General features: G+C 32.8%; 1 protein-coding gene across 1 annotated transcript; it reads left to right on the top strand.

The window, feature by feature from the left end:
• Window positions 1–19,699: 19,699 nt before the first annotated feature.
• Window positions 19,700–20,131, top strand: LOC117573297 (uncharacterized). Its single transcript, XM_034256405.2, has one exon. It carries the CDS (start codon window positions 19,784–19,786, stop codon window positions 20,090–20,092), a length of 309 nt encoding a protein of 102 aa, XP_034112296.1. The 5' UTR covers window positions 19,700–19,783; the 3' UTR covers window positions 20,093–20,131.
• Window positions 20,132–20,435: the final 304 nt, after the last annotated feature.

The following is a 20,435-nucleotide window of genomic DNA, read 5'->3' as shown; positions in this document are numbered from 1 at the left end:
TAAGGACGGTGAACGGTGAAGAGGACATAGAATGTGAGTCAAGTTGCTGCTGAGCTGGGCGTTCAAAACAAAGTAAAAGTAAGCAAAAAGCAAAAATTAGATAACAAGCAAAATGGCAACAAAACAACAACAACAACTATTACTAAAAAACAGCAGCGAAACATAGCAAAAAAAAAGGAAAATAACGACAAGAAAGATCAAAAGGAAAAAACAGTAAAGGTTGCATAAAACATGCAAAGGTTTGACCTCAAGTTACCTGTTAAAAGGTAAGAAATAAAGGTTAGAATAAAGGTAATGAAATAATTCACAAAAAATTTATGAAATATATAAAATAAAATGTCAACATAAATATATTTTAGATTTATTTTAAATATTGGTTTGGAAGAGTATTTAAAACAAAAATGAACTGAAGTGCTCAACTTTAAATTTGTAGAAATGTTATTTAAGATTGTTGAACATAATTTCATATAGCAATATTTATGTATTATGAATACATTTCAGAATAAAAAGGTATATACAAATTATTATTATTATTATTATTATTATTATTATTATTATTATTATTATTATTATTATTATTATTATTATTATTATTATTATTATTATTATTATTATTATTATTATTATTATTATTATTATTATTATTATTATTATTATTATTATTATTATTATTATTATTATTATTATTATTATTATTATTATTATTATTATTATTATTATTATTATTATTATTATTATTATTATTATTATTATTATTATTATTATTATTATTATTATTATTCAAATTATTATCACTTTATACTTCCTCTTTTATTTCTCATTTTACAGAGTATGCAAATACAAAAAGCAAAGGACAAAAAGAGAATGGGAAAAAATACGTAAACGCTTGTGCCATATTTTCTAAAACTTTTCAGGCTACCTCTTCACCTACTCCTTTCTCTGTCTCTGTCGCCACACTCCTGGTTTCCTCTCTCTCCCACTCTCCTTGGCTTTTCAGCTATCTCATTCTATTGCTTGTTGTAGTATGCCATAATTAAATTTACCTGCGCTGACTGCAGTCAAGCTTTTTGTTGCCATTCCCCCAACCTCGAATGGAGTCACCTCCTAGTCAACTCCTTTCTCTCCCTCAGCTCTCAACATAGAGCCAAATGCATTTTAAGTAACTTTTGTGCATGCCACGCCCACTTGTGTCTCTGTCATCCATGTCCATGTGCTGACAACTTGACCAGTTGCTCTCATGTGTATACAAACAAGTATTGCAGCTTCACTTCTCTTGTTCAACTTCTCCATTTTGCTTCACTCATCTTTTCCTCTTTTGCTCTTTGTTGTTTCAGTTCTTGATTTATTTTTGTCCATCTTCTTCTTCAGCAATTTGCATTGATTAATTTTAAAACGAAAATGTTGAAGAACAGTTTTCGATTTTTCATAAATTTACTTTCCAAGTTTTAACACTTTTTAGATCCTTGATCATATTCCTGTTCTTTTTATAGGATATTTCATCTTTATAAATTGCATCAATGAATGAATGTTTCAGTCATAAAAAAGTATTTTTATGTGTAGCAGAATTTGACACGTTTTTACCTTCTTCTTTGCCAAACTTTTTACATCCATGATCTTACTTTTCCTCATTCTGTTTATAGGATTTTTCTCTATATAAATTGAATCCATTAATGAATTGAATCAGTCATAAAAAAAGTATTGTAATGTGCAGCAGAATTTGACAAGTTTTAATGTTTTTCTTTACAATGCTTTTTAGATCCATGATCGTACTTTTTCTAATTCTTTTTGTAACACATTTGTCTATATAAAGAGTATTTTAAAGTGCAGCAGAATTTGACAAGTTTACTAACTTTACTTTCCAATTTCTAACCACTTTCTTCGCTACAATTTTTAGATCTATGATCTTACTTTTCCTCATTCTTTTTATAGTATATTTCATCATCTATATATGTAAAATGAATCAATGAAGGAAAGGGTATTTTAAAGTATGTCAGAATTGAACTTTACATATAATTAGAAATTTGAAATGCATATTTAAAGCTCTTTAAAATAATTTCAATATTTGTTTTGTAATATTTCTTAGTCATTCAAACTAGTTCAAACATTTAATAAACACATTTGGAATTTATCCATTTACAGGGTATCTGATTGTGTGCAACGCATTGCGCGACAATATTCATTAGATTCTATGGGTTTTTATGAGCGCATTATAAATGCAGTTTTAATCTGGGGTAAAATGTTCGCACTCAGTTTACAAGCGAACTTAATTAATTGCGGGAGCACATTTAAAAATCATAGAAAAAACCGCGAGGGATGACAGCATGTAAAAACATATCTATCCCTCTCACTCTCTCTTTCTCTCTTTAGAGAGTTGTATATAAATAGTAATGGAGACGGACAAAAAAAATATATATATATACAGTGGGGAGCAAAATTGAGTACATGTTTGCATATTTCACATTTCGGAGCGAATGTTAAAGAAAACAGTAAGGTAAATGGAAAAAAAGTTTATTCTTATTATTCAATATATAATTGACTATACATTAACGAGAAAAGATGAACGAATAGGTGCACAAAGAAGAAAAGAAAACTTTAAAACAAAAACAACTCGTTTGTACTCATTTATGCACCTTTGACATTTTAAACTTCTTATCTGCAAACAAGATCGTTAAATGGAATTTTTAGTACAAAATTAATATTTCGTCCATAAACCTTTATTTTTTATGACGCTTTCAATACGTTCTGGCATACTCTGCACAAGGTTTTCCAAAATTTCTTTGGGTATACGGCGCCACTCCTCAAGCACCCTTTCCCATAAATTTGCGAGGTTTGATCGTCTTTTGACTATCGTCTTTTGACTACTGACCACAAATTTTCGATTGGGTTTAGGTCAGAGCTTTGAGCCGGCCACTGCATCAACTGAAAATTTTGGTCCATTAGCCATTTCTGGACGACTTTTGCAGTGTGCTTCGGGTCTCCATGCTGCTGAAACACGATTTTAGCTTCGTTGTAAGCAGTGCGATCAATATATTCGGGAAGATGGTTCCTCAAAATACTTAGATATTGCTCTTTGTTCATAATCCCTTCTGTTTTGTGCATTGGTCCAATGTTCCACCAGTTGAAACAGCTCCAAACCATTATATTGCCTCCACCATGCTTTACAGTCTGCTTAACGTGGTGTCGTTGAATTGTTTCACCGGGCCGGCGCCAGCAATATTGTTTACCATCTGATTGGAATCTATTAAACTTCGGTTCATCTGACCAAGTTACCCGCTTCCAGTTATCTATAGACCAATTTCGGTGCTGTCTGGCAAAACTTAAACGTGCCTTCACATTTTTCTCCGACAACGTATGTTTATTTTTTTTTTACTGCTGCAACATATCCAATTTTTTGAAGTGCTCTTCGAGCTGTCCATCGACTTACATCTTTATTTATCTCTAAAGAAGCCCCCTTAGGCGTTAAGAACTTGTCCTTTCTCATATTAGCCATGATATGACGAGCATCCGCATCGGTTATGAGTCGAGGACGGCCTCTAAGAGGGGATTCAACCGAAACTTTGCGTCTTTTTTGGATGCGTATGACCACCGACTGACTTATTCCGAATTTACTGGATATTATCCGGGACGAACATCCTTTCTCGGTAAGACCTATTATCGAATTCTCAACGTCCTGACTCAATTTACGCATAATTTTGAAAAATTAATAAAAAAATGCTCTTAACTTCCAATGTAACCACGTCTACACTTTAAATCATAATTACAATAAGTCTAAGAAACAAAGCAAAAGCAAAAGAATGACAATTAACGGTCAATTTTTAATTCTTTTGCAGATAAGAAGTTTAAAATGTCAAAGGTGCATAAATGAGTACATACGAGTTGTTTTTGTTTTAAAGTTTTCTTTTCTTCTTTGTGCACCTCTTCGTTGATCTTTTCTCGTTAATGTATAGTCAATTATATATTGAATAATAAGAATAAACTTTTTTTCCATTTGCCTTACTGTTTTCTTTATAATTCGCTCCGAAATGTGAAATATGCAAACATGTACTCAATTTTGCTCCCCACTGTATATATATAAATTTCAGATTTAATTCAAGTCGCGAATTTACAGTTTTAGCAAATTAATTATGCGACTAACGCAAATAACATGTTTGCAAAAGAACAACAAAAAACATAAACAGAGGTGATTAGCTCTCACTGGATTATTTCCAGAGATAAACTTCAATTACATTTTGTGTTGTTGTAGTTTTTTGTTGTTGTTACGTTTCTCTTTTTTTTTGCACTCAAATTTAATGCGTTAAAATTAGTGCATTTTAGTTGTAAATATTCGGAGAGTTGAAGACAAAGAGATTGGACAAAAGATTAAAGGTGAGGGAGTAAGAGTTGAAATGCTTTATTAATTAAATTCTCACACCGCCAGAGCTATGAATGTAATTATTTGATAAGCTGTCAGTTTATGTGCAAAGCTAAACATGAGTTTGTTTAAAGGATTTTCAAATGAGTCGCAGATAATAATGAAAATGATTCAATTTATATTTTAATAACATATCAATCGATATTGATTCTATATTTATTTGATTATCTTTATGCATTAGACAACACTTGAATATTATACAACACTACAGAACACTTAATTCACATATCATGAACAAGAATCTATTTATATTTTATTAACATATTATTAATATTAATACTATTATATATGGAAGCGTTGCTTCTCTTATTATGCATTAATCTATTAAGTCATCTTACAACACTTGAACTAAGTTATCGTAACGCACTATTCAACACTTAAGTCACAGACACTAATGAGAATGATATAAACTTTAGATAATCTAGAGTTGTCTCTATTATTTGTTATTTTCTTACATTATACAGCACTTGAACTATGTTACAATTAATCACTACTCAACACTTAACTTGTGAATAATGATGAAAATGATTTAATTTGTATTTTATGTACATTATATATCTTAATTACATATTGTAGCGTCTTGTTTTATTGTTCGTGTATCTTTGTGCAATATACAACACTGTATTATAAGCACTGTTCAACATTAAATTATCAGATGTTAATGAAAATAGTTTAAGTGATTTTTTATAATATATTAATAATGTTAATGCTATTACATTCTATACAAAAATTAAATATTGTAACTTTGCCTACTTTATTATCCATATTATTTGTACATTATGCAACACTTGTACTAAGTTATCTCTATATCTCTTATTCAACACAGATAATGAAAATAATTCAATTGATATTTTATTAGCATATTACAAACATTCTACATTTAAATGATATATTCAACACTGGACCTAAGTTATCATTAAGCACTGCTCAACACTTAATTTGCAGATAATAACGATATTTTCATTATTAAGTAAGTGATATTTTGTTAATACATATATAATTAAATTTCTATATTAAAATTTAATATTGTAGCGTTCCCTATTTCAGCATGCGATAATAATTTTTCATTAAACAACACTTGACCATAGTTATCATTAAGCACTAAATGACAATAACTCATTTTATATATATTATATCTTGTATAGTTACATCTTTTATTATCCGTTACCCAATTGTGTTTCGTGTCATGCCAAGACCGAGACTGCAAGAATTTTCTGTAGATCGTTAGATGAATCGTCTTGTAGAATGCTTCTTGCATTGAGTCTGGTGTACGCGCCCTCTTAGCGCAACGCGTAATTTCCCTAACGCCTACTTTTCTCGAACATGTGCAATTTTGTGTATCATTTGTCATTTGTTTTGTGAGTGTTGTACAAGAAAGTTGATTTTTTCCTGCGCGTCTTTTATAAAACAATAAGAGGTAAGTTGTTAATATTATTAAACTACTATTCTAATCTGATTTAAATTAAAAAATATATTTGTATTTGTATTTATATTTACAGTTTTGAGGACCACGAAAGAGCTACGTTGGATGATAAAAATAGAAACTACAAGGCATTGTTCAGGGCGAAGAATATTGAAAACGGCGAAATAAATTAATTTTTTCTTTTAGCTATTATATTATTTAGTTATAAGTAAAACTGTTTAGATAATATTATATATAAATTTAAGTACTCATTGTATTAGTTTTAATAAATTTAATTTCAAGTATAATAAACATTTTATTTACTGCATATATTTTTGAGCGTATTTTTATTTTGCATATTCCGAACTACGCACTAGAATCTAAGCACAGATTTTCGGCAAGAGCTGCACCGCATATTTTCTACAAGAAACGTCGAGTACAAATTCTGCCAGCGCAGCCGAGGGAAATTTAAATTTCCCTTTGGCAGAATTTATACTCGACGAGTCTTGTAGATAATCAGTTCCGCATATACGGCAAAACGAAGTGATAAAGTCTTTTCGCATCTTGTGTCTACACAAGACGGGACTGGAAGAAAACTTGTATATTGTCTGCTAATAAAACTCAATTGGGTAGTCCTAAAACTTTATACAGGACATATTAACAGTTAACTTAAATATCACTTTATACAACACTAATTAACACTTAACTTAATAATCATTGGGTGCTACACAACACTTAAAATAAGCAAGAATCAAAAGAAAGTATTAAAGCAACAGTTGTGAGTGATCGATCCGAAAATTAACTTGGGAAATAAGACAAACTGGTTGAATTTGTTAAAACTAAATGAAACGAAAAAAAAGAATATAAAAACAATAAATATTATCAACATTAACTGCTAAGCTTTAGAGCAAAGCAATGTGTGGCAAATTGAAATGATTTACAGATTAATGTAGTGCTTAAAAGTGTAACAAATTTATTGTTGAGTGCTTTGCATATCAACATTTATACTTGACTGGCTTTTTTTTTCGTGATAATCACTGAGTTGATTACAGCTCGTTGTTGTTGTTGTTATTGTTTAATGCTGCTCTGTTCTGTTTTACTTCTCTAATTTGCTGCTTGTTTCTGATTTATGCCTCATATTTATGCGGCATTAAACAAAAAGAACAAAAATACATTCAACTCGCATTGGCCGCCATTTCATTCTATTTTCTCTTGCAGCCTCTTTCTCCACCACCTTCTCTTTCCACTTCTGTTCACTCTTTGTGCTTTTTGCTCACTTACTTTGGCCATGCAAAACTTTTGGCAATACAATGCAAATTGCTGCGATGACGTCACGTCCGTTGATTTGATTTGCAATGACACAATTTGGAAGGACGCAACGGCTGTCCGTCACTCCAAAAAGAGATGGGAGTTCAAAGAGAGGGGGAAAGCGGAGGGGGGGAGGAGAGAGAAATTTGCTGTTGCTGTTGCTGCTGCTGTGAGGGGCGACAACATTGTTCTGCTGCTGCTCAACTCATTTGTAATCATTTGGGCGTTAAATTTTTTGGCGCATTCATTGCGCTGTTCTCCCCCCCCTCTACCTTCCCCTTTCCCCTTCCTCATTGTGCTTCTCTAACTTTGCGCCATCTTCCAACACTGCCTTGCCTCCTTGCTCTTCTTTCCTTCACTGTCGCTGTCGCTGTTGTTTTTTACAGCCTTCATAAATCTTAATTTTAGCGCATGCAGCTAACAGAAATGGGCTAAAAGATGCCCCCCCCCCTTCCCTCCTCAGGGGGGTGGCCTAAAAGGGAATTGTGTGGCGGGGAGCTGGGGGCGTGGCATGGAGGCAACGTGACTCGTTTTGAAGTTTTGAGTTGCACTTTTGACGTTACCAGCTGCCTGACAGCCGGCGGGCGTTTCCAGCGATGACGACGCATCGGATGGATGAGCTAACTGAAATTTGTCGCAAGACAACAACAACAACAACAACAACTACAATAACATGCACAATAACAAGCAACAGAAACAGCAACAACAACAACGAGAACAGCATTGAAATGGGACAAGTTTGTCGCGTTAAATTTAATGCTCGCTCGCTTTTGTTTTTAAGCGCGTTTTTAGGGGAGACTGAGCACATCCTCTCTCCCCCTCCCCCTACTCCTCCCCCTCCTCCACCTCCTTGCTCATTCCACGCTTTTGGAACAGCCCAAGGGAAAGTGACAGCACACCAGCTTCTTACACTGAGCACAATTTGCGAGACTGTCAAATGCAACCCTAAAAAGTATGCTATACTTTTTTGCTCTGGCAAAGGTTTCTTAAGAAAATCACATGAAAAGTGTTATTTATATCGAGTTAAGAGAAGATCAAATAAATATGAGTAAAGTTTGAAAAGAAAAAAATTTAATAAGATATTTTTTTAATCTTAAGATTGTTCAATTTCTTAACCTAATATGTAGCAATTAATATAATAAGAAGAAAAAATTGTCATTAATTCGTCATAGTTTTGGGTTCTTTGATATGCATTGATGTTAATCTGACATTTTTTCTGACTGTAGTACGTATACTACACTTAAAAACTAATTCGAATAATAATAATTGTAATTTTGAAGTGGCATTTTAGTTACAAGTTCAATTTAATCATACCTAGAAAACATGTTTTATATAATAAAGAAAAGAAAAATCTACAGACAAGAGTAAAAACAGAATGTACCAAATTTATATACCAAAAATACAAAGCTACGCTGAAGGCTATTTCGGTATATAAATATACCATTACTCTCTCATTTTTAATAAAAACAAAAAATATATCAATTGAATATACCAAAAATATACTGAAGGCAATATGTTGTATGTCGATTTAGTATTATTTTCGTAATTTTAAATAAAACAATACCAAATGAGTATACCAAAAAAATACAAAATTATACAGACGAGTGAAACTAATATACCAAAAATATAATTCAATACTATTTTCCCATTTTTAACTAAAACAAAACATACCAAATGAATATACCAAAATATACAAAAATATACCGAAGGCTACATTTGGTATTTTGATATAGTTTAATTTACTTTTCCTTTTAATTATTAACAAATACAAAAATATACCGAACTCTATACTTGGTATATCGCTAAACTATTAGAATATACCAAAACATCAACCAAAGCCATAGTTTCCATAGTTTTTATGATAACAAATTTTGTAACAAATTTTTTGCAACTTAGTATTTAGAGTTTTACACAACTAGAAACACATGAGAGTTGTTAAAATAGCCGAAAAAGTAAATAAAAGTGAAATAGTTCGGTATTAATTTTAAAATATACCAAATTAATATACTACAAACATACTAAAAATATACCAAATCTTATTTTTTGAAAAATTTAGCTGCTAGATTTTTTTGTCAAGTGTAATAATGGTGCCCAACATTTTTGGTCACACTCGCAAGAAATGTGTGTGTGTGTGTGTGTGTGTGTGTTGTGGGTGAAAGACTTGGTGGTCGCCCGAGGGTCGCCAATGCTGATGCTGAAGCAGAAGCTGAAGCCGAAGTTGAAGCTGAAAGTGATGGTGATGCTGATGCTGATGCTGACACTGCCGCCTGGTGGCGCATCGAAACGCATTTTGAAAGCTTTTAGCTGTTAATGTGGCATAAATTTGTCTTTTGTTGCTGCCGCTGCTGCTGCTGCTGCTGATGCTGCTGCTTTGTGGCAGGAAATTGAAATAAAAAGTATTCAAAGCAACAGTAAAGTGGCAAAACCAAAACGCAAACTTGAATCGCCCCCAGGAGCAAGTCAACGATGGCAGCTAAAGAAGACGAAGCAGAGGAAGGGAACAAAATATTCTATGCAACATCGAAATATAGCCGAAATTTCTTTAACTGCCCAACAAGGAAAAAAAAAACAGACATGGAACCGAAACTCGGTGCTAAGCGTCACCTAATTGAGATTGATGACAATGTCAAATGGAATTTATTGACAGGGTATGCCAGAGTCTATCAGCGAGCTGTCAATTCCCGCTTTTATGCCTGACAGACAACCAACAACAACAACAACAACAACAACATCGGCGACATCGCAATTGAGGCATCAAATTGCCTAATTTGTGTGAAACGAATTTTGATTTGTTTGCCGCGAAGAATGCTGAATAATGAATGAATGATAAACTGCCATTAATCCACATTCAGCACCCACACTCAAATACTCAAACACTCAAAGCTCTCACGCTACGTTTCATATCTTGCAGCATTTTTTTTTTCGTTTAGCAGCCAAACTTGATTGAATTTCTCTCTGTGGCTTTTCTCAAGATTAATCACTTGATTAAGTGGCCATCGCTTTTACTAATATCATCTGCAGAGAGTGCAATTATTTTTCCTTTCTTCACATAATCTTCATCGTTTCGTTAAATGATTTTAGTTTTCATTTATTCTAAATACAGTATATTTATTCAATTTTTGGTATTTTGTATTGATTTTCTTGTATGATTTTATTTTTTGTCTTTTCAATATATATTTTATTTAGAAATTTTACTCTTCTCTTCTTATTCTTTAGAATTTTGTCGTTTTATTTTATTTTAAGAGTAATCAAAATATATTTATGTTTATTACCTTTTTGCATATTTCAACTTTTTGATATATTTTAACATTATTCAGTATTTTATTTTATGATTTTATTTTTAGTCTACTTTAAATATATTTTAATTATTCTCTTTTAGTATTCTTTGTCTTATTTTTAGTTGATTCTAAATATATTTTATTTGTTAACTGTTTAGATTGTTATAGCTCTTGGGTTTTTCTTATTCTTTGGCGTTTCGTTGTATTTTTTATGTTCAGCTTATTTCAAATATATTTTATTCATTAAGTTTTTAGTATATTTATTTTTTTATTTAGTTTATTCAAAATCTATTTTATTTTTTATACTCTTTGAAATGCTTTGTTTGATTTTAGTATATTTTAACTTTATGGTATATATTCCCATTATTCAGTATTTTGTTGTCCTATTTTATTTTCGGTTTATTTAAATTATATTTTATTTATTATAGTCTTTGCAATGATTTATTTGTATTCAAATACATTATTAGTTAGTTAAATAATATGCATCAGTTTATTTTACGCATTTTTATTGATTGAACTTTTCCATTTCTTCAATTACTAAATTATTTGTATATCACTTTTTCCCCCTTTACAGCTTCTGGCTACTGTAGCTTGAACTAAAAATGTTAACTTAATGATTTAAGAATTTTATTGACTAATTTTTCCTGATATAACTATATATATAATACTTCCGACGACTGATGTAAAGATAACCCAAGTATGGCTACCTAATTCCGATAACGATGACGATAACGATGACGATAACGATAACTCAATTTACTTTGTCTATAGAGACAAAATCTTCCAGTTAGGCAATATGTATTTGGATGTTTAGTTTCCCTTCTATCTTTATTGATTGAATGCTCTACTTAATATGTTATTATTATATTATATTAATTATTATAGTAATGCCATATTAATGTCGATAACGATAACGATTAAAGATGAACGATAAGTCAATGAGGCGTATTGGGGAGAAGAGCTGTTGAACAATTAACACATTGCAACATTTTAAGTACAAGTCGATTATGTTGTCAACAGTTGCGGCTCTTGTTGCACCGCAGCAGCAACCACGCCCCCTCTGCCTCCTTTTTGGGTGCCTCGCTGATGTCGTGGCCTGTGCAAGCAATCAGCATTAATGTGAACACATATAAATTTATGTGTATGCAATTTCTCGCTCATTAATTTCATTTTAAATGTCATGTTCTCATTAAAAATTTAAACGAGGTATTTTAGTTGTTATAAAAATATCAAATATATTTTATTTACTTTTCCAGGGTAGCAAGAAAGTCGGTGCATCACATGAGTTTGAAGCCTTGTGATTTATTTCACATTTATTTATATTAAATCAACAATTGTTGTAAGTGTTGCAAGGTGAAGAGAGAGAGAGGGAAGGAAGAGAGGGAGAAATGCGTTGAAGCGGATAGACAGATTGGCAGATTGACAACGGCAAATGAAAATATGAAAATGCATTAAGTTTTATTTATTTACAAATTGTTGATGCTGTTTTTTTGTTATTGTTGTTATTATTATTATTGTGGTTGCTGCAATTTTCGCGCTTAACTTTAATCGAGGTTCATCACACACAGCGAAAATAACTTATGAGAAATAAAGTTTTTCGTGAATTCATCAAGGATTATTTTCTGTTCACTGGCAACGAATCGAAAAATGTTGCCTCTCTTTATTCTCCCTCTCTCTCTCTCTTTAGCTGTCTGCATTTAATTAAACAATAATCTTTGATTTAATATGAAAATTGCATATAAATTGCCATCGCCCATCGCAATGAATTTCGCCTTCTCCTTCTCCTCATCGTTCATCGTTTGCACGCATTGCGGCATTCAGTTTACAAATTAATTAATTGCCGCCATATGCTAATTAAACAGCATTTTTATAGTGTAATTTCAGTAGCATTTAACACACACACAAACAGACACACACGCACACACAAATCTCATCGTATAAATAAATAAATTCCAAGCTGCATTCTTTCAAATGCTGCACAACATTATAATTGCACCTGGTATTCAGCCAGCGTAGGTAATAAACAAGTTTACAGTAGTGTTGTCAACTTGCTGGCACTTCAAATACCCTACAATTTAGGTAAATATTGGTTTATTATCTTCTTAAATGTATTTCCAACTTTTCTTTAATTCAAAAACTTTATTTAAAAACGAAGCAATTTAAATCCCTTTTTCAACTCCCTTTCCAAAATACCCTTTTGCATCGCTTCAACTTTCCCAGGGTATGCGCAATGTAATTGGACAGAACAATGTATTATTGCGCTTATCATTTATGTGGGATTAAGGCATTGTCGCTTCATAAATAAATACGCTTACAGTATATGGAAAGTATTTAATATTGCCATTATAATGCTCAATGCATTTTCACAACACTCTGCTTATTGTTAGCGTGTCAAAGAAAAACAATCAAATTATTGCTACTTGGCGGTCACAAGCTTAAACTCAGGCTTTGAGGTTTCCTTTTCTCATTTGTTGTTTTTAAAGGAGGTTCAGGGAATTCAATGAATTGTTACATATACAAATTTGTATTATAATAAATAAATAGTTTCGAAAACATGTTGAACAAAAATGTACAAAGTCTTTCGCATATATTATTTTTTCAAAATATAAGAATGTATAAAGTTTTGAATATATTTTTAAACTAATTTCGTTTAAATTGCTTTTTGAGCTAAGCTAAAATGATGTCTGCCATTAATCTGTTTACAAGTTATTCAACTATTCCATGCCAAAGAATTTCAGAACATTTTTATGTAAATTTCGATTGTTTTTAATTCGCTTTTACTTTCAAAAATGAATCTTTTTATAATAAATAGATTTATATTAAAGTGTTCAATATTAGTTGTTAACTTTTAACCTTTTTTTTAACTAGAGCAAAATTGTGCCAAATTAATATACCAAAAAATACAAAAACATTTCAAAATATACTACTACATTCGATATATATAAAATATATTCGATATATTTAAAAAATGTGTGGTATTATCATTAAAATACACTAAGTTAGTGTAACAAAAAATGCAAAAATATACCGAAAACATTAATTTGTATATCTATATACTACAATGTATATTCATAATATAAAAATGTGTGGTATTATCATTAAAATATACTGAGTTAATATACCAAGAATATTAAAAATATACCAAAAGCTTTATTATGTATAAATATATACATACTAAAATTTAAATCCGAAATTTAAAAAGATTGTGTGGTATTATAGATAAAATATATAGTTAATAAACCAAAAAATAATAAAACATACTAAAAGCTTTTATCTGTACATCAATATGGTAATATCTTTAAAATATACTAAGTTAATATACTAAAAATACTAATATATACCAAAAGTATTAATTCGTATATTGATGTACAATACTACGATATTAAAAATATACCAGATTGTCAAACTATCCCGTCATTATTAGTCATAAATATGTCATTGGAATGAAGTGCTTGAATTTCTTTGAACAAAATGTTCAAGTATGATTCTAAAAAAGGATTCCTTCGCACTTTTAAACATCATCTTCAAACTATAAGTTTGCAATATAAGTTTAATAAGTGTTTCCACCAAATTTGTATTTTCTTTTAATTCTACCGTCATCCTTTTTTTGCGCAGGTGCAGCGTGCTGAGTTTGTGATTTGTTTCTTTTCGCTCTCGCAGAATGTTTTCGAAATGTTCCTGCAACATTTCGCATTGTGCAACAATGTTGCTAGCAGGCTGACAAGGCGCATGTGCGCTGGCAACATGTTGCTGGCGGCTTGTTTTGATTTTGTGGCAACACTTTTGTTTATGTTTTTACCACACTCATCCCAAACAGGTGGTTGTGTAGGGAAGGGGAGGAAAGGGGGGAATATTTATGCGTGGCAATTGCTCAATGTCGCCGTTGTCTGCGTTGTCCGAGAAGTCAAAAGTGACAGCCTCAGTTTGTGCTTTGGGGGGAGAAAAGCAAGTCAACTTCCCTTCTCTCCCTCTTCTCGTCTCTCTCACTCTTCTGTTGTCGCGTCGACTGGCAGCAAAACATTTGTCATTCACTCACGCCTCCGTCACAAGCTCGGTTTATCGCTTTCTCCCTGTTTGTTGTTCTTCTACTTCTTTTTTTGTTGTTGTTGTTGGTGTATGTTTCTCGCATCTATGCAGTAATTGTTTACGTCGAGCCAAATTGAATTCGCGGCGCTGTTGCCAAAAACAGATTTGCTTTCAGCCTCAGCCTCAACTGCAGCTCCAGCTGCAGTTATCGATAACTGCCCGATGCGCCTGCAGGTATGCAACACTTTTTTTCCTCGCTTCGCCATCGCTGTCACTTTCAATCTGGTTTAACTGCCTCGCTTTGCTTTGGCCATCTGCCAGCCGTCTCCTGCTCCCTCTCCCCCTTTTGCACCTCTTCCTCCCTCACTGTGTGCTGCATAATTCGTTTTGGGCTCAGTGTGCACTTTTTAAGCCGCTTAAAGGCGTTTTGCCTAGCCCTGAATAAATTTCAGTTATGCTACGTGCAAAAAATAGAACATACTTTTTTTCTACCAATTGCTTTGCTGATCGAAAATATTGTTCAACTACAGTCAGCAGCAAATGTAAAAACTGTCGAGTCTCTATAAAATTGAAATACTTTCTTGTACAATTTTCCACACAATGTTTATATTTTATGTAGGTTATTTTGATACTTTTTATTATAAGCAATGCACAGTATTTATTTTTATATTCTATGGACCTTGACACTCGTCGAAAAATTGATATACTACTAATTGCCAAATATACCATAGATTACAATATATACCAAATTGATATATGCGGTATATTGATATACTAATACTTGCAAAATATACCATAAAATTCAAAATACAGTATTGCTTTATTTGTTATATCGATATACTATTACTTGAAAATTATACCATAAAGTGCAAAATATACCAGATTGATATATCGAAATACTACTACATGCGAAATATACCAGGAATCCCAATATATATCATATTGCTATTTGTGGTATTTTGATATACTATTTCTTAAAAAATATACCATAAAGTGCAAAATATACCGAATGTCTTTATGTGGTATTACAAAATATACTATAAAGTGCAAAATATACCAGATGCTATAAATATCGAAATACTACTACATACGAAATATACCAGAGAGCGCAATATATACCTATATTTGGTATAATGATATAAAACTACTTGCAAAATATACCAATTGCTATATTTGGTATTTTGATATCATATTACATGTAATATAATATATACCAGATTTTTCTCTCTCTTGTCAATATACTACTTGCAAAATATACCATAGAGTACAAAACATACCAGATTGCTAAATGTGGTATATCGATATACTATTATTTGCTAAATATACCATAAAGTATAAAATAGACCAGACTGATATACATATCGAAATAATACTCCGTGCGAAATATACCAGAGAGCGCAATATATACTTACATGTGGTATAATAATATACTACTACTTGCAAAATATACGAATTGCTATATTTGATATCATATTGCATGTAAAATATACCAGATTGTTCTCTCCCTTGTCAATATACTACTTACAAAATATACCATAGAGTACAAAATATACCAGATTGATATATGTGGTATATTGATAATCTACTATTTACAAAATATACCTATATCATACATATATCCTCCTACAGGTAAAATATACCATATTGTTCTCCCTCTTATACTACTTTCTCCCTCTCCCTCAATATACTACTTGCAAAATATACCATAGAGTACAAAATATACCAGATTGATATATGTGGTACATCGATAATCTACTATTTGCAAAATATACCTATATCATACATATATCCTCCTACAGGTAAAATATACCATATTGTTCTCCCTATTATACTACTCTCTCCCTCTCCCTCAATATACTACTTGCAAAATATACCATAGAGTACATCACATACCAAATTGTTAACCAAACCAATCGAAATCTGATTAATATATCATTGCATGCTTAAATTGATTTCAAGTTTTGTTATTTAGCTGGATTTCTATGTCAGATGTCACAACAAATGTCTTTGTTGCTTTTTGCTCTCTCTTTCTTTCGCTTTTGTTGGCTGCAAAAGGCCAAATGTGAATCTTTAAGCCAGAGGAAACTAGTGCGACTCCCCAAAAGTGAAAAGTAGAAGAGAGCGAGAGAGAGAGAGAGAGAGGGAGAATGCGAACGATCTGACTGGGGACAAACAAAGCGAAATCGCACACAAAGCCAATTGCTTTTCCTCTCGACTGCAGCTGCTGAATGCAGCTGACTTCGTAGCTGCCAATTCCACACACACACACACACACAGAGAGACTCCTCTCGCTTGTCTAGTTATAAAGCGGATACTCATTTAAGTTGATTCACCGCAGCAGCAGCAGCAACTACAACAACTACAACAACTCTCTCTCATATACACAAAAGGCACAAGAGCAGCGACGTCAGCCAATGACACTTTATGACAATTGCACTTGGCGGCTTTTTCTCTCCCTTCCCCTCTCCTCACCCAGCCAAAGAATAGCACCAAAGGGCACACAAGAGCGAGAGCAAGAGAGAGGAAACTGCAGAAGAAGAAAAAAAAACGAGGAGAAAAACAAAAGCAGCCAACGGCAAAAACAAGTGAAAATCGTTCAGGGAAAACAGCCAGAAGGAAATCCGCACAAGTGGCGAGAAGTGAGAGAATGAAGGAGGAGAAGGCTTCTGCTTCTGTGGAGGAGTAAAAATCGTAAACAAAATGCCGGAAAAGGCAACAAGATGGCGACAACGCAGCCACGTGCTACACATGCTTTGCCTTCGCTGCCTTCGCTGCCTGCATGACGATGATGTGTTGTCGCCCAGTCGCCTCACGGTCGCCGGTCGCCAGTCGCTAGTCGCCAGTCGTTGTTCTCTCTCTCCCTCTCTTGTCCCTGCTCTTCTCTACACTGAGAAAAACGAACACGAATTTGTAAGTCTGCAATCGAGTTTCAATTGGTAAATTAACTCAGGTTGATGTTTAAATTAATATACCAAATAAACTATATTTTAAAATACTGCAATTCTAAAATCAATCGAATCTTTCTTTACAGTTTCTGCATTTGGGCTTAAATTGCTAAATTAACCCATTAAAAGGATTAAATGAATAATATATACCGTATATACTAGATTTGAACATTCTAAAATTTATTTATTTCTTTACATATTATTCGCCCATGGCTTGACCTCGAATTTCCAAGTCTGCAATTCTTGAATGAACCCAGTTTGAGGATCAAAATAATAAAATATACAAAAAATACTAAATTTTAAAATACTGAAATTCTAAAATCAATCGAATCTTTCTTTATAAATTCTGCATTCGGGTTTCAATTGCTAAATTAACTCAGTTTGAGGATCAAATTAATTAAATATACCAAAAAATTTCAAAATACCAAAATTCACAAATAAACCGAACCAATTGGTAAATTGATACTGTTTGAGAGCTAACTAATGTACTATAATTAAAAAATAAAAATACGTAAATTCTTGAATCCATCGAATCTTTACAGATTTTTCGCTCTTGACTCGAGCCTCGTATTTCTTAATCTGCATTTATTTCATCGTTAAATTAACCCAGTTTGAGGATTAACAAAATATATCGATTCCAAATTAGTAAGTTTGCATTCGGGTTTAAATTGTTAAATTAACAAAGTTTGAGGATTAATAAAATATACCAAATATACTAGATTTCAAAATACTAAAATGCACAAATCAATCAATTTTTTCATTACATGGATGATGGATCGATCCCTGACAGAATATTTAAAAAATACTATATTTAAAAACACTATAATTCCAAAGCAATTAAGTCTCCTTTAACAACTTTTTCGCTCATGGCTCGAGTCCAAATTTCTAAGTCTGCACTCGGGTATCAATTATTAAATCAACCCAATTTAAATATTAAAGAGAGAAGTGACAGAATATACTGAAAATACATGATATCAAAACACTAAATTATTAAATCGATCAAGTCTTTCTTTACATATTCTTCGCTCAGAGTAGTAGAGTTGTTCAAAATCTTTCTTCATGTGATACTGAGGACCTGGGTTCAAGTGCGCTGCGTGATCCGGCTTGAATTATTTTTAAAGCTCTTTCCGCTAATGGCTTAATTAGAAAAGTTGTAGAGCCCAATTCTTCTTCATGTGTTCAGGGTCCTGGATTCAAACTCAGCGATGTTTTCGGTTTGTGAGCCTTCTTCTTATGTTAGTTCATGGCTCTGTTAGTAGAACTGTCGATCATCTGTTTTCATGTGCTTGTGAGGTCCTGGGTTCAAATGCGATGAGAATAGAGAGATAGAAAGTATTTATGTGAAAACAAGGGGCGAAAAATACAGAAATTCTCCTCCGCTGATAGCTTTTAGTAGTTAGTATAGTTGCCGATCATGTGTTCTTTTCTTTCTTTATGTGTTCTGTGCTCATGGGTTCAAATGCTGTGCGTTTCGGTTTAAAAAATTTAATATAATTTTTTTAGAATGTTCTATAATAAGTATTTATATAAAAATAAGTAGATACAAATATTAAACTTCCGGATTAATTGAATCTTTTTTTTTTAATTTCGACACTCATGGCTTAGTTAGTAGAGTTGTCGATCATTTTTCTTCTCAGAGGTCTTGGGTTCAAGTCCAGCGCGATCCAACTTATAGAATTTTGTACAGCTTTTTCGCTTAGTAAAGTTGTCATGTCCTAGTTCTCCTGGGTCCTGGGTTCAAACTCAGCGCGGATTCGGTTTGTAGGAATTTTTAAAGCTTCGCTCTAACTTAGTTGGTAGGGATGTTGCGCACCATTCTGAGGTCCTGGGTTTAAGTGCAGCTCTTCAAACTTAACATTTTTCTTAAATTTCTTAGAATTTCATTTATATTTTTGGCTTTTCTTAAATTTAATCCCTCATTTCTTTCAGTGCACACTTGATCTCCATTGCCGTCTCCTTGGCCATCGTCATCGCCATCGTCATCATCGTTGTCGTGCTGTTCCTGTTCCTGTTTCGCATTCGCTGGGACAACTCTCTCTCTCTCTCTGCTGTACTGCCGACGTCTGCTGTCGCCGTGATAATGACTTTTTGTCTTTGCTCAAATGTCACTTGATGCGCGTCCTTCTACATCTACTTCTACTTCTACTACTTCTTATCCTGGTTTCGCCTTTGTTAGCGCCGTTTTCGTTTTTATGCGCGTCCGAGGTTATTCAAGTTCAAATTGCTGCAGCAGCAGCTTCACTTGATTAATTGGCCATGAGAGTTCTCTCTGTCTCTCTCTCTCTCTGTCTCTGTCTCTCTATGTCTTTCTTTCTTCCCTTGCCACAACTGTCTGAATACAATACAGAAAGAAAAAAAAATAGAAACTAGTTTTCATTTTTGTTTGTTCAACACACAATTCGTTTGCCATTCGATGCCTCAATCTGCGGCTATAAAAGGCTACAGACTGCGACGTCTGCCACATCGTCGCTTTCTTGTGCGCCACATGCTGTTGAACATTTTGCAATTGTTGCTGCAATCGAAGCGTCCGATGCGCGACATTGAAATCATCTCATCGCTCTGTCGTCAATATGAACGCTTCGATCCCGCATTTCAACATCAGGTGCGCATCAATCTGTTGGATGCCGTTGACTATGGCCTGGTGAAGCGATACCAATTGGATGTGTTCGCGTTGCGTGCGAAGCGTTTTGCCCAGATCATCGAGCAACTCAAATTTCCATAAAATGTGAACTCAAATCAACAAATACAACAATATTATGTATATTATGATTGTTTGCCGAATGGATTATTACATAGTGGATTTGTTAGCCGGCAGATTGCAGAACACAACACAAAAGCTCTCAATTAAATGATTTCGATGGCATTTAAATCGATATTTGCATTGCATGTGAAATATTGTAATAGAAATGGAAAATATTTGGTGAATAAAATGCAACAAAAATGCCAAATAAACTGGCAACAACAGCGCTGTAAAAACTGTTGAAAATTCCAAACGCGGTTCTGCATCAAATCCAATTGGAATGCATAAATTATGCCGAAAAGTATGCAACAAATATTGTGCACTT

The sequence above is a fragment of the Drosophila albomicans genome, chromosome X (assembly GCF_009650485.2).
Source record: "Drosophila albomicans strain 15112-1751.03 chromosome X, ASM965048v2, whole genome shotgun sequence".
Lineage (NCBI taxonomy): Eukaryota > Metazoa > Arthropoda > Insecta > Diptera > Drosophilidae > Drosophila > Drosophila albomicans.
This window is presented reverse-complemented; position numbering and strand designations above follow the sequence as displayed.

What these genes read in the sequence shown, in the direction of transcription:
- LOC117573297 (XM_034256405.2), top strand. Translation starts at nt 19,784, where the DNA reads ATGCCTCAATCTGCGGCTATAAAAGGCTACAGACTGCGACGTCTGCCA.